The sequence below is a fragment of the Eublepharis macularius genome, chromosome 3 (genome assembly GCF_028583425.1).
Source record: "Eublepharis macularius isolate TG4126 chromosome 3, MPM_Emac_v1.0, whole genome shotgun sequence".
Classification (NCBI taxonomy): domain Eukaryota; kingdom Metazoa; phylum Chordata; class Lepidosauria; order Squamata; family Eublepharidae; genus Eublepharis; species Eublepharis macularius.
In genome coordinates, this window is record NC_072792.1 from 129,501,504 (window position 1) to 129,529,011 (window position 27,508).

The window sequence follows — 27,508 nt, forward strand, 5'->3', positions numbered from 1 at the left end:
TCTGTAGGCTCACTGTTGTAATAGAGTTTTAGATCTTGTATTTCTTTTTGTTCTCTACTGAATCTTTTTGTTTAATTTTATTCTCTTATGATGTCTATTTATTTGTTTCTCCATAACTGAGAACAGGGTTAAATAACCCACACAACTTCTGACATTTCAAGTTTGGCTCATAAGAATATGTTACAGCATTACAGAAATTCTGTTTTTACAAATGTTACATGTGCATATACAATAATTAAAACAGAAATTTGTAGCTGCATTCATGCCTGGCTTTATTTATGCTAAAGTCAATTATAAATTGGTGACATTATTTTCCTATAAAAGTTTGATTTGTCCCCTCCCCACAACCAATAAAAGTTTGAATTGTTCTTCATTTCATAAAGAAAGCTCTATTTCCCCCTCCATATTTCAGAGAAGCTGGTGACATTCCTCATCCGCTTTGTCTGGCTTTTCCAACTACTGACTTTTAATGTCAGTCAAGACTCCTTCACACCAGAATCCTAAACAGAATTACACCTTTTTAAGTCCACTGAAGTCAATGTTTAGGAATGTACTATGAATCCCCAGGTAGCCTGTTGTTTTGCTTCTGTTTTCTGATACCTACTCTGATGAATGGCCTTAACTGAGAAAACAATTATCAGCTGCAGCTCCTTCTCTGTCTCACAAACCCCATACTTTTACACTGTAAACTACTACTCTTCTCCTTTTGTTCAGTTTTTGGAGCAGCATTTAAGCTTCCCCTCTTACTGTATATCACAATCCGCTTCATTTTATATTCTAAAAAGCATGTGGCAAGGCCTTTGCATTACTGTTTCCTGAAAGCAATTTTTGTGCATTGTTCTATATTGCTGTCAGTCCAAATACATTCTCTTGACAAGACAGAAATGGTACATTAGTTCTCCAAGTAATTTGTTGAGTCATGGAAAACAGAAATATCTGAAATTTTCTTTTTCAAGCAGTTGTAAAATTTTGTGATATATAATTTAAACAAAATTATTGATGTCTATAAATACCATATTTGACAATGCATTTACATAGGTCTGGGACACATTATGTTTGCCATGTGGATACCAAAACTAGCCTCTCTGTTGACCTGAATCTTTGTGGCAGACTTTCCTTTGAATGTACATAGTTATAATACTTGAAATTACTTGTTATATGATACTAGAAATAAAGCCCATTGTGCAAAGAAATACAACAGGCTCTAGAAAGCTGGGGCTGGGGAGCACTGGTGGGGGGGTGGGAAGTGCTGACAAACAGGCGGCAGGGGGTCTGGGAAGGGCTGGCTGGTAGGCAAGGGGGTCTGGGAAGGGCTAGCAGGCAGGCGGGATCTGGGAAGGGCTGGCAGGCAGCTGGGGGAGGGTCTGGGAAGGGCTAGCAGGCAGGAGTGGTCTGGGAAAGGCTGAGAGGCTGGAGGGGTCTGGGAAGGGCTGGCAGGTAGGGGGGCAAGGGGGTCTGGGGAGGGCTGACAGACAGGAGGGGTCTGGGGACAGCTGAAAGGCAGAAGGAATCTGGGGAAGGCTGGCAGGTAGGAGGGCAAGGCAACAGCAAAAGGTGCTATTCGTTGGTACATGACACCAAAGAAGATTGCGCTAGGGAATTTGAACACTTCTAATAAATGCTGGAAATGTAAGAAGCATGAGGGCTCCCTCTATCATATGTGGTGGTCATGTGAGGTAGCCAGGCAGTACTGGGGGGAAATAATAAGAGAAATGAGTGAAATTTTACAGTTTCAAATAAATAAGAACCCAGAACTCCTGCTACTAAACTTGGGAATGGAGGGAATTCCAGCCCATCATAGGACGTTAACATTTTATATGACAGCAGCAGCTAGACTTTTGTATGCGCAAAAATGGAAAGTACGAGAAGTGCCAACTATTGAAGATTGGATCTACAAATTGCTGTACATGGCAGAGATGGACAAGATGACAAGAAAACTGAGAAATCTGGACTCAGGGCAGTTTAACACAGATTGGGAGAAGCTGAAACAATATTTGGAGAAGAAATGGGAGGTGGGAGGAAAACTGTGGCAGTTTGAGAACTACTGAAGTATAATAAAAGTATAATAGAGGGGGGTGACTTTACCGGGAGAGGAAGAGATAAATGTGAATTTATAAGCAGTTAGATTAACAGATTGATATATATATAGATATATATAGGTTAATAGATAGAATATTGATAGAAAATAATTAATGATAAGGTTTAAATATAAGGATTGAGTAACCAACAATATTTTCTTTCTTTGATAAGATTTATATAATGCACCAAACTGAATGTACAGAAGAGTCAAATTGATTGACTATGTGATGAGCTATATAGAATTACCATAAAAAGATAGAATGAGTAATATATAGAGAATAAGTCAAATTGTTTGATTTAAGTGTAAGATTTTTATGGTTTATGATATATAGGTTTATGATATATAGAAATATTTAAAACTGGAAAATGGGATAAATTGTTTAACAAAGACTTACAGTTTGGGTATATAACAAGAAAAGTAGTTAAGGATGTACTGCTTAATATAATGGAGAATGTATATCTGTTTTAGATAGAGGAATTTAATAGAAGTAAGGGAAAAGGGACAAAGGGTGGGAAAGCTGTTGGAAGTCAACAAAAGGGGGGGAAAGGGAGGGGGTTAGAAATGAAAAATTTGGGGAAAATTGGATGTAAATGTAAAAATAACGGATTCTAACCCAATAAAAATTTTTTCAAAAAAAAAAAAAAAAAGCAAAAGGTGCTATAAAATCCTAATATATCTATTTTTGCTGTAAGGATAAAATGGAGCGGAGGGGAGAACAATGTTGTGAGCACTGCAGACCCCCATATCTAAATAAATATCTAAATAAATAAAATAGAGGTGTATACATGCACAGAGCAGCTTAAGGGATTATTTGGGTCATAGCATGAATGTTATAATCACTTGATTGCATGAAAAAGTGTGATGCTGACCTCAGGAGACATTCATATATTGGTAAAATCCATTAAGAGGATATACCTCTCTACTTTAGTGGGTTAAGGATAATATTCAAAGATGTGTAATTAGAATTCTCATTTTAATTCCTGTAGAGAGCTCTGGAAGTAAAAGAATGTAAGAATTGTTTATAAACTGCATGAAGTTGCGGTATATGTTTTATTTGAAATGCCAGGATTATCAATGGATGCAATTGGGGGGGGGGCATCCAGCGTGGTGAAGTTGTTAGACTGTTGGACTAGGATCAAGGAGATGCAGACTGAAATCCCTGCTCTGCCATGAAAGCTTGCTGGATGACCTTGGGCCAGTCACATATACCCAGCCTAACCTACCTCACAGGTTTGTTGTAAGGATAAAAATGGAGAATGGAGCAATGATGTAAGCCACTTTGGGTCCCCATTAGGGGAAAAGTTGAGGTATAAATTAAGTACATAAATAAAGGAGAGGGAGAAAGAAAATAATGCTGCTAACATGTTTGATACCAGACACCCTTGTAGAACTCTTTCAGTGTGATTGGCATTATAAATAAATATAATGACCACAGACCAAAGATCTATAGACGCATTATGTGACAATTTCTACTCACTATTGCAATAACATTCTCCTCAACAGATGACCAGCACTGTCTACAATGAAAGTATTCATCTCCTCCTCAGAATCAAGAAGAAATGGGAGCATCACCATTCAGAAGATAACCCCAAACTAGAGGTCAGTTCTATCTGAACCATCTTTTCCAGGGAGCACGCTGCAGTTTAAGAGCAGGCACCCTTCTAACTTATTGTGCTATACAAAATCAGACTGAAATGTCCATGCATGGATTGCTCCTTGCTGAATTAGCATGCAGGTGTTAGAGTTCATTCCACAGTCCTACAAATTAAACAACTAAAAGTAGTATTTCATCTGGATTTCCCAGGCAATGTGTATTTATTATTAAGAATAAATGATACTGTATTTTGCATTTTTATTATGTAAACATTACCAGTGGGGGAAAAATTAATGATGTTTCAGTTTAAAAATGCATATTAGAGTATTGTAAACTGAGGGTAAACAGATTTGATAAAAACACTTTTAGGCTAATGTTTTTTTGTCTTGCAATTTTTGCAAATTGTACTTGAATTTCAGAATGAATAATTGTTCCCTTATGGTAGTCACCAAGTACTTTCTCCAGCAAGTATTTGTTAATTCAGTCTGCTCTTAATTGTCAATTTATACTGTATAAGAACAATCTATTATGCGAAAGAAGAATAATGGGCACTTAGGTGCATATGGAAACCTGGCTTCTTTTTGTTACAATTTTATTAAAATATTAAAGCAACACTTTTCTTGATGTAAATGTATATATCAAAGGGTTCAACTTCTAACTAAATTTCTCAAGTTTGTTACTCTGGTGTATACTATTTCTGTATCATGAAAAATGCCAGACACCGAGCTTTACATGGCCATTTGGAATACTTTCTGAGAGATAGCAATTTTAGTCTATAGTAGCAAAATAAATGGTATTAAAATAAAACAGGAGTTCTGTATGAACTTTTGTGAGTCACAGCTCACTTCTTCAGATGACTCACAAAAGCTAATTTTGGGATAAAATTTGTTAGTCTTTAAGATGCCACTAGACTTCCATTTGGAATAGCCCAGTATAAATGCACTCATAACCTGTAACAGATATGCTAGTTGGACATGATACCTGAATTAACTGCCCAGTATACCATTTTTGTTCCTTCAAATTCACCATTTTTAAAAAAGAAGTTTCTTTTATTAAACTTTTTTGGGGGGTTTAATTCTTCCTAACAAATTATTTTGACCATCATGAAATTTTTGCCTGATAACAAGAATGAAACAGTAAATTTCTATGGAATAAAAAGGAAACATAAATGCACAGTGGGCCCAAAAGCTAAAGCTTCCTGACAATTGGTGCTTTGAAGAGTCACATGGAATACCTACCGGAGAATATCCTGGGGGGCAAAGATCCTCTCCCTGATAAAGGATGTGGGGCTGGAATGTTATTTAAAAATCCTTCCCTCAGGAATCTTGGGCAAAGAGACTTCACCCCAATGGTTGGGAAGGCTCCTTATAAAAGATAAAAAGTGTCATTAATTAAACAGGAAGTAATTTTAGTTGCTGAAAAGAAGCTGCTGGTTTGAAAGACAGCCAGAATATATTGCTAATTATAAAGTGGTAATCAATTGTGGTCATGTGAGACAGCTGGTAAGCTCATGCAGCCAAATAACAATAAAAAGGTTTACACAGGCTAAACATAGAAATATTATTTCAGGGATTAAGTTTATGATGGCACAATGGCACATACTGAAAGTTACCACTGCAATCAGTACATGCACTAGTGTATTCAGGATAAAGAACAGTTCTGGCATGATTAGTACTGAAGATGCAAGGAATGTATTTGAACCAAATTCTCACTGATGATGTTACATCTTCAATGTTTAGCATTCTCAAGGCTGAAAAAATATTGAATGACTATGTGAGGAAATATCTAAAATCCTGAATGGAAAATTATCAAATATATGTGTAAAGAGTGGAAATAATAGTTCTGTATTAAAATGGTAATTAAGAAATTGTAGTTATGAGGTGATTTTACTTTTGTGGAGAAATTAAAAGTTACAAACTATTCAGGACTGGGCAGCCTGCCTAGTGGTGCAGCTCACGTTCACTGTGGTTTTCATTTATATGGGACAGAATGATTCTAAATACATCACCTTGTCAGTCAGTTAGTTTAACTATCTGTATTGAACTTTAGCTTAGAACAAACAAGATGAGGGCCTGATACAAAAAGGACTAAAGAATAAGAGAGCAGAAGAAGAGAAGAGTTGTCTAAAGGGAGAAACGTGATCTACCAGGAGGAACTGAGAGAAAGATGGAGTCTGAAGAAAGAATAGTCTGAGAGGGTCAGGGGAGGAAGAGAGAGATTCTTTCAGATGCAGCACTTGATGTCCTTATTCCAGCATCCTAATGAGCAGTTCTGATTGAGGGAAATCACTAGCATCATACATGCATGAGTGTATTCAAGATACAGAATAAGCCAAGGAAGTAATGCTCTGTGAGTCCTAGCATTGGATGGAAAATAGAGAAAGGAGAATTGACTATTTGAATTTATTAATGAGAAAAACTAACATAGGGATTGCCAGCAGCCTTATAGTAACACTAAATAAAAGTATCCAAGAATGTATCTGGATAACATATATCTAGATAAATATTCGTATAATCCTTTTAGAACATTCAGGTTTTTTCATAAATATTTTATATTTGTTTCTTGTTATACATTTGTATCGGGTATCTTACTATCTAATGCCTACTAGCAGTACTCTTTAGCAAGATACTAAGTAGGGTTGCCAGTCCCCTGCTGTGGGCAGGGGATCCCCTGCTCCCACCCTCCACCCCCACCCTGCTTACCTGGATGGTGGGGGGAAAGGTGGGGGAACGCATCTCCCGGGATGCACTCCTGGACGGCGCAGCATGCTCCCGTGCTCTGCAGTGACCTGCTTGGGCTTAAATTGGCCCACTATGAAACGCAGGAGCTCTCCAAGGCCCTCCTGGCAGCACTCCCATGCTCTGCAGTGGGCCGACGTAGACTGCGAACAGGCCTAATTTGCCCTGCTGCAGAGTGTGGGAGCACTGCCAGGACAACCCTGAAAGGTTCCTGTGCTTCACAGTGGGCCAATTTAGGCCCCACGCAGGTCTGATTCAGCCACAAATGGGCTGAAATTGGCCTGCTGCAGAGCATGGGAGCACTCCCAAGGGCGGCATGAGACCCTGCCTGAAGACATCATTTCTGGGAAGTGATGTCATCATGCAGCCATGAGTGTGTGCACACTTTGTGCATGTGCAAAGACATCTGCAAAAATGATTGCCAGATCTTTTGCCTTCCGCCCAGAGGGTGAGAAGACTTGGCAACTCTAATACTAAGGTATGAGTAAAAATTTTGCAGATGTTGATCTGTGCTTCTGTAACATTGAGGCTAGTTTGCTGTAACATGCATGCTCTACATGGTGCTCCCCTTGAAGATGACATGGGAACAGTGGCTGATACAAAATGCGGCAGCCTGTTTATCTGTGCTAGTTGGCAGGATCATACCATTCCTATCCTGAGATCCCTTCACTGGCTGCTGATTAGTTTCCTGGTCCAATTCAAGGAGCTAGCAACCCTCAAAATGGCCATTGAGATTTCAAAGTGAAATCTCATGAGATATAAGTGGGCAGTCATCTATCTTAAAGCTACAGATATTCCTTCTATTGTTTTGTGGGGTTTTTACCCTTTTAGATTCTGATTTTTATGCCAATCTGCAGTTTCCCTGCAGTTGTAGAAAAATCCTGCCTGTCATTGGCCCTATTGTGTGGACCTGGTTCATAATTAGATATAACAAGCGAGAGACTTGCAAGGTCTTGCGGGGGACATCTCATTTCTCCCTTCCTACTATTTCCTCTTTCCCTTTCCTGAAAGCTCCCACAGTGCCTCCATTTTCCTGGTTTCCTTCTCCCCTTCCCTCCAGCATCCCTACCTTTATCTGCTCGCTGTCTTCAATTTTCCTTCTTTCCCTCTCCCTGATAGCCTCTCCCTGGGAAAATTCACAGCAGTTCTGGCCTTGGGGCTGGACAAGGCCCAATTGCATAACAAAGAACCTTCAAGGATTTGTGGGGGACACCTCACTTTCCCTACACCCCACTCCTCACACTGGTTCCCCCCTCCCAATAGCCCCTATATCCTCTCTCTTTCCCTGTTTCCTTCTCTTTTTCTAACACATCAGCCAACCTATCTTTTATCTACCCCCCAACATTGTTTATTTCCTTTATACCCTTTCTCTACAATGGGGACTCATAGGAGCTTATATCTTTCTCCTGCATTTTATCTTCAGAATGACTCTGTATAGTAGGTTAGGCTGAGAATGTGTGGCTGGCCCAAGCTGCCATGGCAGCAAGGGGGTTTGAACCTGCATTTTAAAACCATTAAAATACAAACAGAAAATGAGCTGGGTATACCTTTTGTTAATTTATCTACCAAGGCATACTTTGTACAGCTTTAGAAACTACTTTAGTGCTATATGTGCAGAACTTCAATAAATAATAATAAAAAGTAATTTTAGTGAATACGATACATTTAAAAACGTGCTTTATTCTGAAGTGTGCCCCAGGTTGACATGTATACGCAGACCTTCAGTTGTTTGGGAAAAAAATCAATATATGGGTAAATGTATACATATGTCATACGTTTTTCAAAGAAATTATAAAATTCACTTGACATTACTGTATATAATTACTTTAGGAACCACTAGTTTCAAAGGTATACTTTGAGCCAAGATATATTTGAGCTTCTATGGGAGAGAACAGTCACAAACAGAAAGAAATGCTTTGCTGGTAAATAACAATGTGTTTTACTAACTGACTCGCGCACACTTCCATTATTTTGAAAATGAAATGCATGCTTTTTCCTTGGAGACATACAACACCTGACTCTCATTATAATCAGGAAATAAAAAGATTTCTTAGTCTTCATGGAATATAATTTTGTAGTGATTACCAGAAATGCAGAAAAATTCCAGGAACAAAATTCAGATAGAAATAATTCACATATTATACTTTTCTAAATTTTCTTTATAATGTCCCACTATAAAGCAGTCATTGTGGAAATCTGTTTATTTATGCTGTATCTATGAAAAGTCTGCCAAATGTAGAACATTTGCTATTAAGGAGGGTTACTAGAGAAATTATGCCACAGATTTTATAAAGATTTGCAGATTATTATCAATTCCTCAAATTATGAAGAGTGATTATTAGACATGGGCACGAACCACAAAAAAACCAAACCATGCGGTTTGTGGTTCGTGGGTTTCCACAAACCAGGAACCACGAACTCCCATGAACTGGGGTAAATTCCTGAACCAGTTTGTGGTTTGTGGTTCATGGGCTTTAAATGCCTCTTTCCAGCTGCTTAGCAGCAGGGAAAGGGGCATTTAATCATTTAAAGGGCCCTTTCCTGCAGCTTGCAAGCAGCAAGCCCCTTTAAACTATCAGCTGGCAGGTGGGGGGGAATCCCCCCACCACCTGCCAGCTGATAGTTTAAAGCGACCTGCTGCTTGCAAGCAGCAGGGACCTTTAAATGGCCCAAACCCCACAAACCCCAGCCCCAGCCCCAGCCCCAGCCCCCCAGCCCCCAGCCCCAGACTTACTTTGTCTTCTCCATGGCTGCGGCCTTCTCCCCCTCCTCCCATGAGGGGCGGGAAGGCCATTTTCGGCCTCCTCTGCCACTGTGTGGGCCCACAGAGCAGCAGAGGAGGCCGAAAATGGCCTCCCCTCCCCTCCCCTCAAATGGCTGCTGCAGTGGCTGGGGTTTGTGGGATTTGGGCATTTAAAGGACCCTGCTGCTTGCAAGTGGCAAGTCCCTTTAAACTATCACCTGGCAGGGGGTGGGGGGGAATCCCCCCTGCCAGCTGATATTTTAAAGGGACCTGCCGCTTATAAGCGGCAGGAAAAGTTTAAATGGCCATTTAAACTTCCCTTTAAACTTCCCGAGGAAATGGCCATTTAAACTTCCCTTTAATACAAACCAAACAAACCAGTTCATGGACATTAGGGTAGTAGACCAGCTCATGGACATTAGGGTTTTTTTTGGTTCGTGGGTTTTTTTGTTTCGTATTCAGGTTCATGCCCATCTCTAGTGATTATATTCAACAAATATATTGCCAATATTTACTACTTTATAGGCAGTTTCTTCCCTCCCCCCTGAAAATTCCAGTGTACTTTACTAATTTAATGAATTATGAACACAGAAAGGCCTTCATCAAGACATGCCTAGATATTTTACCCCTTGCAGTCTTGGAAGGCCACTACAATGGGATTCCATATAGTAAAAAAGTATGTTCCTGTGATTATAGCTCCATTGAGGATTTGTTTCATGTCACATTCCAGTGTCCGAGATTTGAGGCTGAGCACAGCAGATTTTTGAGTACCGCAATATCTCAATGCCCAGGAAGGTCAGACCACAAGAAATTAGTTTTACTAGGAGGAGGAGAGCATCGCAACAGCAGTTGCACAGAGAGAATTGCGTCCGGGACCTAGAAGGGGGAGGAAAGTTTAATCAGAATTTGAAATGTTTATTTTCTGTATGATTAACCACTCCATCATTATTCTATGGAGCTATTTTTGTATTATGACAGTATGAAGGGAAACATTGAAGTGTAGTGTTTAGTGTTTGTAGTTCATTCCCCCCCCTCTTTCTTTTTCCACCCCCCTTTGTCCCTTCCCTCTCCCCTTTCCTTGTGATAGTCTGGTGTAGTGTTTTGTAGTTATGAAAAATAAAAAAAATTTATATATAAAAAAAAAAAAAGAAATTAGTTTTACTATTGGATGATAGGAACAAATCCAAATGGCAAAGTTTGCCGCCACCATCATAAAGGCTAAAAAGATGATGAGGCATCCTGACCCATGGCTGACCTGTAATTGTTCTACTGTCGGTCATTACTAGCCTTTGGATTGTATAGTGTTTTATTATCAGATATTTATATGTTCATTCTGTATTTTAATACTTTCTGTGAAAATGTCCAGAAATTTTTAGTGTATTTTTAAATTTTATCTTGATGAACATTTAATTTTGAATTTTTGCTATTGCTTTTTACTAATGAAGTAAGTATTGATGATGATTGAACATTCTATCCACTTTACGAAATCTTTACAAGAGTGACCTAACCTTCAACATGTTTTTTTAAAAAATGAATATATTCTAAATATATAGATTATATGGCTTTTATATTTTTAGCCACTGGAAACTGAAGCTATTCTACCTTGTATTGTAACTTTACATAAACTAGTCAGATTTTTAGAATATATCCTTAATAGCTACTCTGAATTGCCTTGATAACTAATCAAAACACAGATAAAAGCTGTCTTTTACTCCACAAGGTTAGATCCAGACTAGATTTTATAATGACAGAATGGAATTTTCCTTTCTCACCTTCATACTGTAGCCCATGCTGATCTCCATAAAATGCTAGTCGTGGGGGAGAGGGAATCCTGAGGAATGACATCATGGACTCTGCAGTGGGAAGGGAAAATCAGTGGAAACTACTAATTTAGTTTTAATCCAACCCATAATCCGGCATATGTATAGGGCATTTTTATTGCCCTTGGCAGCTTGTAAGATTTGTTGTGTATTTACTCACTTTATCTCTGGTGCCTGCCAATGCTGATCACATAACATAATTTTCATTTTAGATTTCAGTTGCAATCAGTTTAATATGATTTATTTTGCCATCTGCATTTCTTGTCTATTTCTATATTATTAGATATTCAGCATTTTTATGATGACCTTTGTTTGAACAAAAATATGACTGATGGCTGATAAAACATATAAATATGACTGGTAGAAATGAAAAAAAGATTATCCAAATAGGATACAGATTTTTTTTTTAAAAAAATCATCTGTTCTCTGTGTAATTCAGAGGAGGCCAGAATACTGACATGAGGATTATTACTTTTCTAAGCAAAATGAAGCTTTGAACAGCAAGCAGCACCTAGCTGTCCTAAAGTTGTACTTCAGTAAATGCTGCTGTGTGAAACTTTGCTGTGGTTATCATGTTTTAACTATGAGCAAAATCAGTCAGGGCTAATATTCACAACTACCACAACAATGATTTCAGGTTGATACTGTTGCACAAGTAGTTGTATGCAGACTAGAGATGGGCACGAACCGAACTATGAACCAAAGTTCGTGAGAAACCAGGCTGGTTCGTGGTTTGCGAACTGGCGGTTCGTCATAGCCCATTTCTGACGAACTGCCATGAACTTTAGGCTGGTTCGTTTGGTTCATTTTTTGGTTTGTCACTGCAGACAGCCTGGTGCCGATCAAACAGTTTCCTAGGCAACAGGGGATGGACTTCCTGCAGACCTTCTGCTGACCTGGAAGTGGCCTTCTGCTGGCCCGGAAGTGACCTTCTGTTGACCCAGAAGTGAAGATTTGCTGACCCGAATGTGACGTTTTCATGAACCAAATGAACTGGTTCACGAACTGGGGCAGGTTCGTGAAAGTTCTTGGTTCGTGGTTCATGAAATGTGATGAACTACGAACCACACAGTTCTTTTTTTCCTGGTTCGTGCCCATGTATAATGCAGACCATTAGTGCAGCCTTAGCTTATCTTGATCAAAGGAGTATGATAAAACCTAGCAGGTTGAGTTCCATTCATACCATATATAACAAAACAGGTTGAAGCTAACATAAATATTGATTGCCACTCAGGATCCAGTCCACAGAATATACCCTTAAATTCTGCACACACACTTTTTCACAGGTTGTTCTTACAAATCACTTTTATGTCCTCATTTTCTGTAAAAATGCCAGTTTATTTCTATTTCCTAGCTCAGCATTGATCCAAAGGTGCATGTACTTTAGAAGTCTGCATAGGTAAAAAAGGTAAAGGTAGTCCCCTGTGCAAGCACTGAGCCATTACTGACCCATGGGGGGATGTCACATCATGATGTTTTCTTGGCAGACTTTTTATGGGGTGCTTTGGTATTGCCCTTCCTAGTCGCCTATACTTTACCCCCAGGAAACAAGGAACTCATTTTACTGACTTAGGAAGGATGGAAGGCTAAGTCAACCTTGAGCTGGCTACCTGAACTTGGCTTCCGCCAGGATTGAACTCGGGTCATGAGCAGAGCTTGAGCTGCAGTACTGCAGCTTACCACTCTGCGCCACGGGGCTCTAAGAAGTCTGCACAGAAAATATGAAAAAGCATGAAAAATCATTATAATGGGGAATTGACACTGACATAAGAAATATTTATATGCTAGTGGTTATGATAGCTGATAGCAATGAAATTCTGGAGTAGCTAATGGAGGCAGAGCTTATCCTTCTTTTCCAAACATTGCCAAACATTGTCTACAGGCACCCTGCTTTTATTTTTGCATGTGCTTTTTCAAATAAACTAATTATGTATAACAGAAACCATGGACTCTGTCCAGGGAAACTGTAACACTAGGAAAGAAAGCAGGACTTACACAAATAATGCTTTTTCAATGGACTTATCAAACAATACTAACTTGGAGCACCCTGAGAATCTAGAGTATATTGAAACATTCTTCTTAAATATTCCAATTTCTGTTCAAAGATTTGTCTTGTCATCAGTTATGTGGCAATCACAGTTCCTTTTGTGGAATTTGCACAACTATGTTTTAGAGTTCAGTGAAGAGGGGCAACATTTACTCGCTTTCTGTGCTCCTTAGGTTGCAGGAAGGCTTCACATCCATGCATAAATAGTAGATCCTAATGCTAATCATTGTTGTATATTGCCTGTGTGACAGTTATAAAATCACAGGATTATAGGCAAAGTGAGACTAAAGCATGACCACGCTTTACAAATTGTGGGGTGAATCCAACCATCCTCCAGGTAGCCTTCCTCCAGCTTACAGAGCCTTCCTGCAACTTCAAGAAGAGCCACTTAATTCAGAGGAAGTCTCCTTAGACTGTAGAAGGCTTCAGATTCGAGCCAAAAGGAAAGGTAGGGAATATAAATATTTAAATGCAGAGAAGTTAGCCGTGTTAGTCTGTGGTAGCAAAATCAAAAAGAGTCCAGTAGCACCTTTAAGACTAACCAATTTTATTTTAGCATAAGCTTTCGAGAATCAAGTTCTCTTCGTCAGATGCTACTGGACTCTTTTTGATAAATATTTAAATAAGTAAAATTTGCTCAGTGCAGTGGTAGGATAGAGATAGATCCACCTGCTGACTAAAAAAGTTGCCAGCAATGAGTGAGAAGTAATCATTGGGTTTCAGTCCAGAGGCAGGGATTGACCAATAAGAGCTACCACAACTGGTAAAACCAACTTGTTAATCTAATCAGAGACTGAGAGGAAGGAAGCAGCACCAAGAGCATGAAGATCTCATGCATTTTTGTTGTCCAGTAAATTACATAGATTTTGTCTTATCATTAAATATAGTTGAGATATGGTAACAGGCCTAAACTCAACAAATGAACTATTTGTTGGGTTTAGGCCTGTATGAACTATTATATGAATGGCTTTCAAGCCTATTGTAGAATCTGAATTTGAATCCATTTTGGATGTATGTTGGTAATTCACCTCGTCACTAAATTTTTTTTGCAGCATGTGTGAGGAGGTCTAGCTATAATTAATTTTTTAATGCAATTTTTTTAGCATCATGCATTAAGAACACTAAAGAGAATGAACCTATCCTCAATATCTGTTTATGTATTATCCTGGGTGCATCTAATGATGCAGCTTAGATAAATCTTGATCTGCCTTGCCAGTCCATAATGAGAAGAGCGGGTAGGAAACAGGCATATTCAATTCTACATAATGCTGTTAAAAAGATTCATGACTTTCATTTAGATACTTTTTGGCAGTGGTATGCATTGTTGATAATGACCTCATTAATGGATTCCTCAGAGAAAATCACCAATATGAATTTCTGGTACAAAAACAATTATTGTACAAGTGCACCTGGCTGCTGCTTCTGTATGGTGGTATATCATGTTTAGTCTATGAAGTATGATCAAGCCAACACATCCTTCATGGTATTGGTGTGAACTTGCTAACTATTGTAATAACAATACTAGACACTTGACAGGTTGCACACTGTTTTTGTATCTTTTTGGTTGGTCCTAATTCTTTGGCTTTTGTTTTTGGATTTTGCTGTGGACAAATTTAACTACTTGCCATCTTCTACTTTGAGAACACCTGAATTCAGCTGATTAAGAGAGAGTTTCATCAACTGGAGTGAAAAGAACCTGGTAAAAGCCTCTGCTTAGGGGTATTCCTTCCAATACAAGGTCATTCTTTTCACTTTGGCTTCCATTACCTCTTTATTTTGTGTGCCAATGAGAGATGGGCACAAACTGGGAAAATTCTGAACCATGCAGTTCGTGGTTTGTCACGTTTCACAAACTATTAACTTTCACAGATTTGCCTTGGTTCGCGAACTAGTTTGTTTGGTACATGAAAATATCACTTCCGGGTCAGCAGAATGTCTGCAGAAAGCCCATGCCCCATTGCCTAGGAAACTGATTGATCGTCGCCAGGCTGTCTGCAGTGACGAACCCAAATATGAACCAAATGAACCGGACTAAAATTCATCATAGTTCGTGAGAAATGAGCTCCCATGAACCGCTGGTTCATGAATTGTAAACCACTGGTTTGCGAACCATGAACTGACCCGGTTCATGAACCACAAATGGGCCTGGTTCGCAAATCACGAACCAACCCAGTTTGTGATGAACTTTGGTTCGTATTTTGGTTCATGCCTGCCTCTAGTACTAACTGAAATTAACCTCTAATATTATTAACACTGTGATTACTTTTTATTTTTATTTTATTTACTTCAGATTTCTATTCCACCCTCCCCGCGAGCGGGCTCAAGGTGGATAACAACATATTAAAAATACAATTAAAAATTCATGTACATTAAAAACAACACATTTAAAACAGGATGGTGGACAGCCTTCACAGGGAGGGTTAAGATTTTCTACACGCCTTTTTTCAGGCCAGCGGAGGCCCAGCCTCAGCCATATGTCTGGCGGAACAACTCTGTCCTGCAGGCCTGGCGAAAACATAGTAGGTCCTCTGGGGATAGCCTTATAAGGTATCTTTGTGTCCCTTCTGGTGTTAGAGAGACATTTGATCAACTACAGGGTTTTGTATGTCCAATAGGATGCTTCCAATTTTTGCTGCTTCTTCCCAGAAAACCAAGGGTGCAAACTGATCCCAGTTCCAATTTAAATTGGCATACCTGCTCAGCAGTTTACAGTGGAATTTTACAAGACAAGGCTTTAACATTATAGCTTAAAACATCTCTCTCCCCCAACTTTTAAACATTAAGCTGCATGAAGAGATCTTGAGAACTAAAAATTTGTGCATTTTTGGTGTTATTTTGATTGGTTCTAATAAAAGGTATTACATTGATTTTGTTGTTTGATTTTGAATTGACTCAAACCGTGTGTGTATTTGTGTAGAGAAACCAGGAATGAGTCTTTCTAGGCAGTTGAAGAAATAGCTATAAATGATGTTGGGGTCAAAGAGTCCACAGGCACAGGGGTGGCCCGTCCATTGAGGCCAGTGAGGTGGCCACCTCAGAGAGCTAAGGTGCTGGAGGGGCGCTGACCCGAGGGCAGGGGCACATGCCATGGAGCTGCCGCTGCCGCTGGCCAGGAGCGCGTGCTGGCGGCTGCAGCATTGGGCAGCTGAGCAGGCAGCCTCCTGTTCAGTTGCTCTGCGGGCCAGGTGCTGCCGGCGGCCAGGGTGGCCGGCAGCGCCTGGCCCACAGAGCAACTGAATGGGAGGGCTGGAAGGCTCCCCATGTGCATGCACACATCTGCACACACATACACACACACAGGCAGCATTAAGCTGCCTCGGGTCCCAGTGATGCTGGAGCCGGCCCTGCACAGGCACATCAACCAGAAAAGATGGGGGGAAATGTTGCAAAATGGGGCAGCTAGAGCTTGGACATTGTCTAACTGCAGAAAGAGCAGTGGTGCAACCTCCATTTAGCCACATCATAGAAGCATTTACCCATGTCAGTTGATGGATCACCTTGAAGAATATTTATGACTTCTATGATATGGAGATTTATAAGGAACAATCAAGCCACTTGTAGGAAGGTACAGGATAAAACATTAATGCCAGGGCTATAATGATCCCCATATTCTCCCCCTGGCCACAACAAGAGCCAAACAAGTGAAGGCCTGGTAGTAGGAAGACTTTTCTCCAGATCCAGTGTACTAGAAAGGAAGACTGAGAAGGCTAACTTCATGAGACTTTTTCTCTTGAATTCAAAATCATATATATTATATTTCTACTGTTTTTCTAGAACACATAGGGACTAGTCTGGCAATCAGAGCAGGGTTGTCAGGTAGTCTCATGTGGGGGCAAATTAAACACAGACTATAACAGAGATAGACAACACTGTCTTTCTAAAAGTTGTAATGTGATGTACTGATGCTAAGTTTCAGGCCCTCATAGATTTCTGCAGCCTACCATCTTTCTGAGCTAAACTGGCATTGCACATTCCATTAGCTGGTTCATATAGGTTTAACATTAATATTAGAATTAAGAGTCTGAGAAGCATAAATTGCTTTGGACAATACAGGTTAACAATCTGCAATCTTGGCTGCACTAGTTAATGTTAATTTAATGTAACTATCAAAATCACAGAATGCTGACAAAAGATTAGATTCACTGGACAATAGAACAGAAGTCATATATTATTTACATCATATTAATTACAAACAGCAAATGGCACAATCCCAAGATTTGTTGGGTGAGCAAAAAGTACTTACTGTGGCTGCATTGTTAGCTGTGCAAGCACCACATTTTGAACTATGACCGTATGCTTGTGTTGCAGTTCTGTTATGCCAGCACTGCAGCCAGATACATTCATGTGGATTTAAATGTTTACGAAGAAGCAGTACGTACATGCTATGCATACTCAAAAATGCTAATGTCAGAAAAAATCTATTCTGATGCTCTATTCTATTGATGCTGAATCTGCAAATATAAGAAAGCATCTGGAGAAATTAATAGATAACTGAAGCTGCAGTTCTAAAAACAAGGCATGTGTGCATTTTGTAAACTTGACGGAAAATATTAAGAAGTTCAAAAATAATAACCACTAGGGGTGTGCAAGCCAAAAATTTTCGGCTAAAGCCGAAAGCAGAAAGCCGAAAGAGGATTCTCTTTCATATAAGCCGAAAGCCGAAACGGCCAGCCGTTTCGGCTTTCGGCTTTCGGCTTACTTTCGGCTTTCGGCTTTCGGCTTTTTCAATGGGAAAATGCCTCCGGTGTCTTCCCGGACGTCTGGGGGAGGCATTTTCCCACCGAATCAGCCCAAAATTGGTGGGAATCTTCCTCTAACCCTTCTCTAACGACCACCCAAGTTTCAGACCGATTGGACTTTGGGGAGCCATGTTATGGCCCCCCAAAGCAGATCCCCCTATCCTCCCATAAGAAAGCGAAGGAGCAGCATATTGTTAGCATGCTGCTGCTCATCTTCTTCATTCTTTCCTATGGGGAAAAATGAAGACGCAGGCTTCCTTTGCCAGGGGTGGCATTTTGCATGCAAAATGCCCCCTCACCCTCAGGGGCCCTCAAAGGGGAACCTCAGGGGAACACCAAAGGGCATGGCAGCACTATCTTACACAAAAATAACACAACTCACTTAACATCAGAGAATCACAAAAACACAATTCCTGGCAAAAACACTTTATTTCTTCTACAGCTTTAGGTTACAAAGTAGGAGGGCACAACAGGGCATGATAGCAATGTACTACAAAAAATAATACAACCCACTTCACCGTTTTTGACAGCAATTGTGTTTGTGTGATTCTCTGATGTGAAGTGAGTTGTGTTATTTTTGTGTAGTACACTGCTTTCCTGTTCTGTGGTGCCTTCCTACTGTGTAACCTAAAGCAGTTACAGAAATAAAGTGCTTTTGACAGCAATTTTTGGGGTGATTCTTTAATGTGAAGTGAGTTGTGTTATTTTTGTGTAAGATACTGCTTCCATGCCCTGGATGTTCAAGAAATAAAGTGTTTTTGACAGGAATTGTGCTTTGTGATTCTCTGATGTTAAGTGAGTTGTGTTATTTTTGTGTAAGATAGTGCTGCCATGCCCTTTGGTGTTCCCCCCTGCTGTGTAACCTAAAGCTGTTCAAGAAATAAAGTGTTTTTGACAGGAATCGTGCTTTGTGATTCTCTGATGTTAAGTGAGTTGTGTTATTTTTCTGTGTGGGGGACTGCTGGTGTAATGTGTCATTATGCTTTGCCTACTTGTACTTTGGAAGGGAGAAAATAATTTTTTAAAAACTTTATTTTGTGTTGTTCTTGTTTTATTCTTTGTTGTGCAGTTGGTTCCCATCATAGGGAACAATGGGGCTGGCTGGCCAGCCATCTCTGTAGGTGGTGGGGGAATTTGAGGGAGGGTGTCTGTGGTTTAGGTGCTCTTTCACAGGGACCAGCTGGCACTCAGAAGTGTGCCCACCATTGTGGCACCCCTGGGCTGTGCAGAATTGCCCAGGGAAAGAGAGTTTAGAAGTTCCCAGCATAGGGAACAAAGGGAGAGGGCTGGCCTTTGCCAGCCTGTTCCTGGGGTTATGGGTGTGGGGCAGGTGGGGGTGGATTTGGGTCTGTGAGGGGCTAATGTGGGGATTTGGGTCTGTGTGTGGCAGCTGGGGGGGAATTGGGTTTGTGTGGGGCTGTAGGGGGTGGACTTTGGGGGCTGAGAGCACCTACTTGGGGAGGCCATGAAATGCCCCCCCCCAAGTGGGAGCAGTCTGAGCCTTGGTGGGGGGTGGGAGGAAGGGTGGGAGAAGGGCCCCAGAGGGCTGGGGGGCATTTTGCATGCAAAATGCCACCCCTGGCAAGACAAGCCTCCCCCAGCTGTCAGTGGTAGAGATGAGAGCACCTACTTGGGGAGGCCATGAAATGGCCCCCCCCAAGTGGGAGCAGTCTGAGCCTTGGTGGGGGGTGGGAGAAGGGCCCCAGAGGGTTGGGGGGCATTTTGCATGCAAAATGCCACCCCTGGCAAGACAAGCCTCCCCCAGCTGTCAGTGGTAGAGAATGAGATTAGAGCACCTACTTGGGGAGGCCATGAAATGCCCCCCCCAAGTGGGAGCAGGCTGAGCCTTGGTGGGGGGTGGGAGGAGGGGTGGGAGAAGGGCCCCTGAGGGTGAGGGGGCATTTTGCATGCAAAATGCCACCCCTGGCAAAGGAAGCCTGCTTCTTCATTTTTCCCCATAGGAAATAATGAAGAAGATGAGCAGCAGCATGCTAACAATATGCTGCTCCTTCGCTTTCTTATGGGAGGATAGGGGGACCTGCTTTGGGGGGCCATAACATGGCTCCCCAAAGTCCAATCGGTCTGAAACTTAGGGGGTTTGTAGAGAGGGGTTAGAGGAAGGTCCCCACCAATTGTGGGCTGATTCGGTGGGAAAATGCCTCCCCCAGACGTCCGGGAAGACGCCGGAGGCATTTTCCCATTGAAAAAGCCTAAAGCCGAAACGTTTCGGCTTTTTTTCTTTCGGCTAGCCGAAACGTTTCGGCTTAGCCCGAAACGTTTCGGCTAACCTGAAAGAAGCCGAAACACTTTTGTTTCGGCTTTCTTTCGGCTTTCAGAAAGCCAAAATGCACATCCCTAATAACCACTATTACTTGCTTACAGACTTCCAAAGTTTATTTATCAGCACCTCCCAGTTGGGATCCCTCACCCCCAGCACCAATTTCCCCCCAAGTGGTGTCAGTCCTCTGTCAGATTCACTGGAAATTCTATGGCTATCACAGAGTTTCTGATGATTCCTAGAGAAGTATGATGTCACCTCCAGGTTTTTGCCTGAAGAGATGTCATGTATTGCTGATGGCTGCCCCTCATGTCCCCCTGGCCTCCCACTGGTTGCCCTATCTCTCTGAGTCATAACCATATTCAGGAAGCTGATGTTATCAATTAACTTTGCTAAAAATTATATTGGAATATCAAAAACACTTTCCCTTTGCCCCTCCTAATAATAAACCAGCTTCACAGACTAGTCCACATAATCAGAGGGGAGCATGTTTAAGAAGAATGCTCTGTGAATTTTCATCACCTAATTATGAAGTTCTTTTGCATCACCAGAGAATTATATAATGACAATTTGGAAGCAGAAGTATCATATGGCCAAAAAGAGAAGAATCTGGCATTCATTCCTCATGAATTGTAATCTGATCAAGAACAAATTGCAATGGCTCCCAGACTGTTTCTAAATTATTCATTTAAACTAGACTTTGTATACTGGACTGAAAGGTTAACTGTAAAATAATGAGAAAATAGTCAAGAAGACTACAAAGAAGACTTTAATAGAGTATAACAGGAAAGTCAAATATCATAGCCTATGGCTTTTCTGTATTGAGGTTTTTTGTTGGTTGTGTCCCCACTGCTTTGGTTTATCCCCTCATTTCCACACACATTTTTGAGGTTTTAGTTTCCAGTTCTTTTGCGACCCTGATTTTTTTTTCTGGAAGAAGATTTTGAGTTGTCTTTTCTCTTGTGCATAATGTTTCTTCTGGTTTTCTTTGTCCCACCCACTCCCACCTACCTCCAAATCTCTTTATGATGATTGGACTGTTGTCATAGTCAAACCACTCCCTCTCCTTCTTCCCTCCTCTGCCCTGAAGATGTGTTTTCATTTTTGATCTTCTTTAAAAAAATCAAATCCAACAGCGCAATAGTGATATAAACATGCAGATTCTCTGAATTCCCACCTTTTATTTTTTAAAAAAGTAAAAATGTGACCAAAGTATGATAGTCTCAGTTTTGTCAATTTAGCTTCCAGGGAGAATTCAGGCTTGATTTGATCTAGTGCCCAGTTATTTGTATTTTTGGCTGTTCATGGTATCCGTAAAACTCTCCTCCAGCACCACGTTCCAAATGAATCACTTTTCTTTCTGTCAGCTTTTTTCACTGTCCAACTTTCACATCCATACATCATAATTGTTTCAATTATCTTGATCTTGGTTCCCAGGGAGACATCTTTATCTTCAAGGATCTTATCTAGCTCTTACAAGTTCCAATCTCCTTCTGATTTCCTCGTTGCAGTCTCCATGTTGACTGATGATTGAGCCAAGGACTAGGAAATCTTGGATAATTTTAATTTCCTCATTGTCAACTTTAAAATTGTGTATCTGAATTGATGTTCAGATGTAATCTTGCTTTGGCACTTTCTCTTTTAACCTTCATCAGTAGTTGTTTCAAGTCTTCACTATTTTCTGCCAGTAACACGTTGTCATCTGCATATCTCAAATTGTTAACTTTCCTTCCACCAATTTTTACTTCAGCTTCTTCTAGATCTAACCCAGCTTTCTTTATGATATGCTCTACATAGAGGTTGAACAGGTAGGGAGATAATATGCATCCTTGTCTGACACCTTTGCCAATTGGAAAGTATTCTGTTTCCCCATATTCTGTCCTAACAGTAGCCTCTTGTCCAGCGCACGTAAAAACAATCAGATGTTGTGGCACCCCCATTTCTTTTAACACTATCCATAGCTTTTCATGATCCACACAATCAAAAGCTTTGCTATAATCTATAAAACACATGCTGATTTTCTTCTGAAATTCCCTGGTGCGTTTCATTAGTCATCGTAAATTTGTGATGTGATCTCTAGTGCCTCTTCCGTTCTTGGATCCAGCTTGAATATCTGGCATTTCTTGTTCCATAAATAGTAAGAGTCTATGCTGTAGAATCTTGGGCATCACTTTGCTTGCATGGGAAATTAATGCAATAGTCTGATAGCTGCTGTACTCTTTGGCATCTCCCTTTTTTGGAATTGGAATGTAGACTGAGCGTTTCCAGTCTGTGGGCCATTGTTTTGTTCTCCATGTTTGTTGACACATTTTTGTTAAGATTTTGATGGAATTCATTTCTGTAGTTTGAAATAGCTCTGTTGGTATTCCATCTACTCCAAGTGCTTTGTTTCTTCCAATTGAGTGCAGCTTTTACTTCACTTTCTAAGATTTCTGGTTCTTCATCAAAGGACTCTTCTTCAAAAATATCTGTCATACTTTCATCTCTTCTGTATAGTTCTTCAGTGTATTATTTCCATTGTTCCTTTATTTTGTCCTGACCAGATACTGTATTTCCGTGTTGATCTTTCAGCATCCCAAGCTGTGGCTTGAATTTCTCTTTGATTTCCCGGATCTTGTGGAACAGATCTTTTGTTCTTCCTTTTTTGTTGTTCTCTTCTATTTCTTTGCACTGGTTATTATAATAGATTTCTTTGTCTCTGCATGTAGAACGCTGAAAAGCTCTGACTCTATTTCTTTTGCTTTTGCTTCCCGTCTGTCTTTAGCAATTTAAAAAGTTTCCTCAGTCATCCATTTAAGCTTCTTCTTTCTTTTGGTTACAGGAATAGTCTTTGCACATTCTTCCTTGATAATATCTCTGGTTTCAGCCCATAGTTATTTTGGTTTGTTATCAATTAAACTTAGTATTGCAAATCTATTCCTTACCTGGACTTTGAATTCTTCAGGAATAACCTTTAGATTGTATTTTGGCACTATGATTCTTTTAGTGTTTCTCTTCAGATATATTCTAATTTTTGATATTAGCAACTTATGATCTGTACCACATTCAGCTCCTGGTCTTGCTTTAGCAAATGGAATGGAACTTCTCCATCTTCTGCTTCCAATTATGTAATCTATTTGGTCCCTATATTGGTTACCTGATGATTTCCACATGTATAATTGTCTTTTTGGTTGCCAGAAGCATGTGTTAGCAATGAACAGGTTATTGGCTTCATAAAATTCTATGAGTCACTCTCCTGCTTTATTTTGTGATCCTAGTCCAAATGTTCCCATATTGTTTGATTCTGCTTTGTCTCCTACTTTTGCATTCCAATCATCTATGATTATCAGCATATCTTGTTTAGGTGTGTGATCAAATTCATCTTGGACACTTGTGTAAAAGTTTTTGAGTTCTTCCTTCTCAGCATCTGTAGTTGGGGCATAATCTTGAATGATAGTTATGTTAATAGGCCTTCCCTGAAGTCTGATTGATATTACAGTCAGACTTTGCATTGTAACTCTTGACTGCTTGTGCTATGTCTCTCCTCAGTATTAGGGCAACACCATTTCTTTTGAGTTTGTTATTTCCGCAGTAAAACACTTTGTGGTTTTCTGACAGAGTCAGTCCACATTAGTTCACTTACATCCAGGATTGCAATATTTAAATGTTCCATTTCTTGTTTTACTATTTCTAGCTTACCTGGCTGCATACTTCTGACATTCCATGTTCCTATTGAGTGTGTTGCACAACTTTGAATGTTCCTTTTGCATCTATTCAATTGGATATGTTTGGCTTTAATTCAGTCCCATAATTAAGAATAGCGCTATTTGTACTTGTCCTTGGCTCTTCCCCAGTAGCCAATTGAGTGCCATCTGACCTGGAGGCCCTTTCAGCACTATATCTTTTTTCATTCTGGATTGTCTCATCATAGGGTTTTCAAGGTAAGAGATTAGCAGAAGTGGTTTACCATTGCCTTCTTCTGTTTCGCAGTACTAACTAGGGTTAGTTGAAGTGACCCTGCCATTGTCTGTGAAAGATCCTCTGCCAGTGTCACCTGATGGAAATATGAAAATATGCATCCTTGAGGTCCAAGACAGCAAACTAACTATCAGCCTTCAAGATGATAGGATGACCATTTTAAAATTTGACACTTTGAGGTATAGATTTAGATCTCTAAGATATAGAATAGGGCGGAGACCATTTTTTTAGGGACTAAGAAAAATCTGGAAAAGAAAACCAAATTTGATGTCAGCACCCTGGATTTCCTGAATGGCCCCCTTTTCCAGGAGGGACTGAATCTCCTCCTCTAATTCACACAGGGAATTATTTGCAGCTGTATCAGGTAGTGTGCACTCAGGTAATTCAATGAACTCTAACTCATAGCCATTTTCCCCTGTGGCTGAGACCCAAGAGTCAGATGTTATTGACTCTTGATGTTATTCAGAGAAGGATGGTGTTAAGTGTCTCTGTACCAACAATTATGGTTAGAGAGGACATGGTCTAGTCAGAACTGCTTAGCAGGATCATGGAGATACTTGTGTTGCTGTGTATGCTGTGAGAGCTTGGGTATGTAAGGAGCCCATCTTCTTGACTGGAACTGAGGCGAGGAGTTGAGAGGGCACTGAGGTGCTGATGGGGTCTGTTTGAACTGTCAATGAGGCCTTCCATACTGTTGTTAGGAATAATGGTGATGCAGGAAGTGTTCTGCTCGACTGGTGTCATGCCTAAGGATTTAGCCATTTGTCTATTCTTTTTCTTTTGAGACAGCGCTTTATCCGTCTTCGAAGAAACAAGAGATGTGCCCTTAAATGGTAGTTCCTCGACTCTGGTTTCCAGGGGAAGAGCCATGGATCTGAACATGGACTGGTGTTGTATCAACACTGCACCTGCCATGCCTCTGACTGAAGTGTGTCTACAGTATGTCTGCCCATGCTCATCAGTTGCTTTGACAGTCTGATGACCTTTGTCTGTAGCAGGTTGACAATAGTCCTTTGTCTTCTGAGAGATCTTCCAAAGGTATAATTGGTAGCCCAAAGGTATAATTGGATTCCCATCTCCAACCCTTTTCCTCGGGTTGTTCTGAGTGCGGAACACCCAAGTCACAGAGTTTGGTCTCGCCCATGGAAAGAGAGCTGTTTGGAGAATTCACGTGAAGTGAAGGGTTCCTAGGTGTGATCAAGACAATCTCCTCAACCTCAGTCTCTGTAGTAGATCAGCTCTGATGAGGTCTAGACTTGGAATGAGATCTTTTCTTTGTTTTCTTTGGCCTCTTGGGTGGTGGTTCTGACGAGTGCCTTGGATCCGAGGGAGGTCTCGGAGAACATGATTTCCTGCCTATTGGATCCAACCTCGATGCTAACCTTGAGAAAGACATGGATCCAACCTCAGATGTGCGCTCCTTCGCAGCAGATTACTTAACTGCAGGTGGATTGGAGCTCAGTGGATGCTGCTTTGTGGCAGGTGCCTTAGCTGCTGGAGTCTCAGAGCCAGATGGCACTTTCTCCCACAGTGTGGCCTTGGAGGTGAATTGCCAGCAAACTGTACAGGCTGCAACATTATGGCCTTCTCTCACACAGAGCAGACAAAGATCATGCTAATCAGTGTGGGTTATCTTAGTGCCGCATCTAGTACACTTCTTCAAAAGTGCCCTCTGAGACATTTTGAAGGACTACACAAAGATCATAAGACGAAGTCAAGCAAGCTGCATCAAAAACTGTCCTAAAAGTAATCAAGCCGAATCACAAACCATAAGAATAGTCAAAGACAGTCTGTAAATATCAAGCCAAACAACAGTAGATAAGATTTAGAAATGACAGAGCTCACAAGCGAAGTTCTTCTCCTCCTGGTGGCTAAGAGAGAACTGAGGGGAAAGCATCACCCTCCAGGGTAGTCACCTGCTTATTTAGGCAGGAAAACAAGTGGGACCATGACTGGGAGAAGTAGTCCATTAATGGAGCTAGAGAAACAGTAGAAACTCCTCTGGTCGGCAGGCCAGATGATGAACAACTCAGTTTTAGAGTTACTGTTGCCTTAGGACCCATGCCCACAGAGCTCAGTTTGCCCCACTGGTGCCGGCCTCCACCTCCTTGCTCTAGATAAGCAGGCTTGGGTGGGGCACTCCAATCTGAAGTATAGTTGGGGAAGAAATTAGGGATGGCTGGTGGATCTGTTTCCCTTTTAGCTTTTCCCCTGCAAAGACAGGAAGTGTGTTCATGCCCCTAAATTTAAAAAGGGTGTGTGTGCAGAGATGCCACCAGTGATGACAGCATCCCCACTTGAAAATCCTGATTATTTAAGGCACATGAGAAAGAAAATAAACTGACTCCAAAACTGTAAAAAGCAGAGGGAGACAGTGATGCAGAAGACCTGTGACCAATCCTATTCCAGAGCTTGTGGATAGACTGCGTAGAAAATCAGGAAGAAGTTGAGCATGTGGAAAAGCCCCTCATTGACTGTAGAAGTAATTGTTAGATGCTTTTAAAGTTACTATTAGCTAATCATTTGTTATTCTTTATTGTGTTTTATGCTAATATTAAACACTTGGTGTTTATGAGGATGTTATCAAGCTTGAGAGTCACAAGAAGTAATGTTTTAAAAACCCTTTAGATCTGTCTTGTATGACATCTCATGTTATACATCTAAAGAAAAATCTTACAAGAAAAATCTCATAAGATCCTTATAGCAAAATTATACATATTCAGAAACATTTATACGCTCTACAAATTACAGAGTGACAAATCTGCACATAGAATGCTTTGTCCTTTGAAAGGCCAGAGTGAGAATATGTCAGCATTCTCCATTTTGCATACATTGCATAATTAAAGATAATTTCATGCAAAATGAACAATAAAGCTCTACCATGTATACAGGAAATAGATCAAGATGGATAGCTGTGTTAGTCTGTCTGTAGCAGTGTATTTGTATATCTGAAGAAGTGAGCTGTGGCTCATGAAAGCTCATACCCTAACAATTTTTGTTAGTCTTATAGGTACTACTGGACTCTTACTCTTTTCTAATGTAAACAGGAATAGTTAGTATTTTACAGCCCAAACAAAACCAAAGAGATCAAGAATAAGTATTTTCTGGTGCTACACTCTGAAATTCTAATACGCGTGTACGGATTCTATACTCAAAAAATCAAGATTTTGAAATATGAAAGAATTTTTATATAACAACCTTTTGTTCACTTTCACTTGGCAATGTCAATAAGACCTTATCTTTCCTCTCTGGCAGGAAAATACTAATAGTCTTGAAAAGTGTAAAAACTCAACAAGCCATTAAATACACAGAATGTAGTTCAGTCTCAAGAGGGACTGATGGATGGTACTGAAGGACTGGTAAAGCATTCTCACTGAAATATGCACAAATTATCGAAGTGCTTAGAGTATTTGAATACACTGCAGTGATTCACTTGCAATTACATTTACCACACTCCTTTTCTCTGCAACAATAGTCAATCACCATTTGACCCGTTCACTTCACTTTGCTAT

At 40.4% G+C, this 27,508-nt stretch overlaps 1 protein-coding gene across 2 annotated transcripts in view; it reads right to left on the minus strand.

Annotated features, from left to right (window-relative positions):
- EPHA6 (EPH receptor A6) overlaps positions 1 to 27,508 on the minus strand; it is a 785,056-nt gene that overhangs the window by 156,330 nt on the left and 601,218 nt on the right. The window contains exon 12 of one of the 2 annotated variants that reach the window (XM_054973550.1): positions 4,913 to 5,038. The exons of the other annotated variant lie outside the window; for it this stretch is intronic. Coding sequence (XP_054829525.1) covers positions 4,913 to 5,038 — 126 coding nt within the window. The remainder of the gene's footprint in view (positions 1 to 4,912; positions 5,039 to 27,508) is intronic. 2 annotated transcript variants of the gene reach the window in all.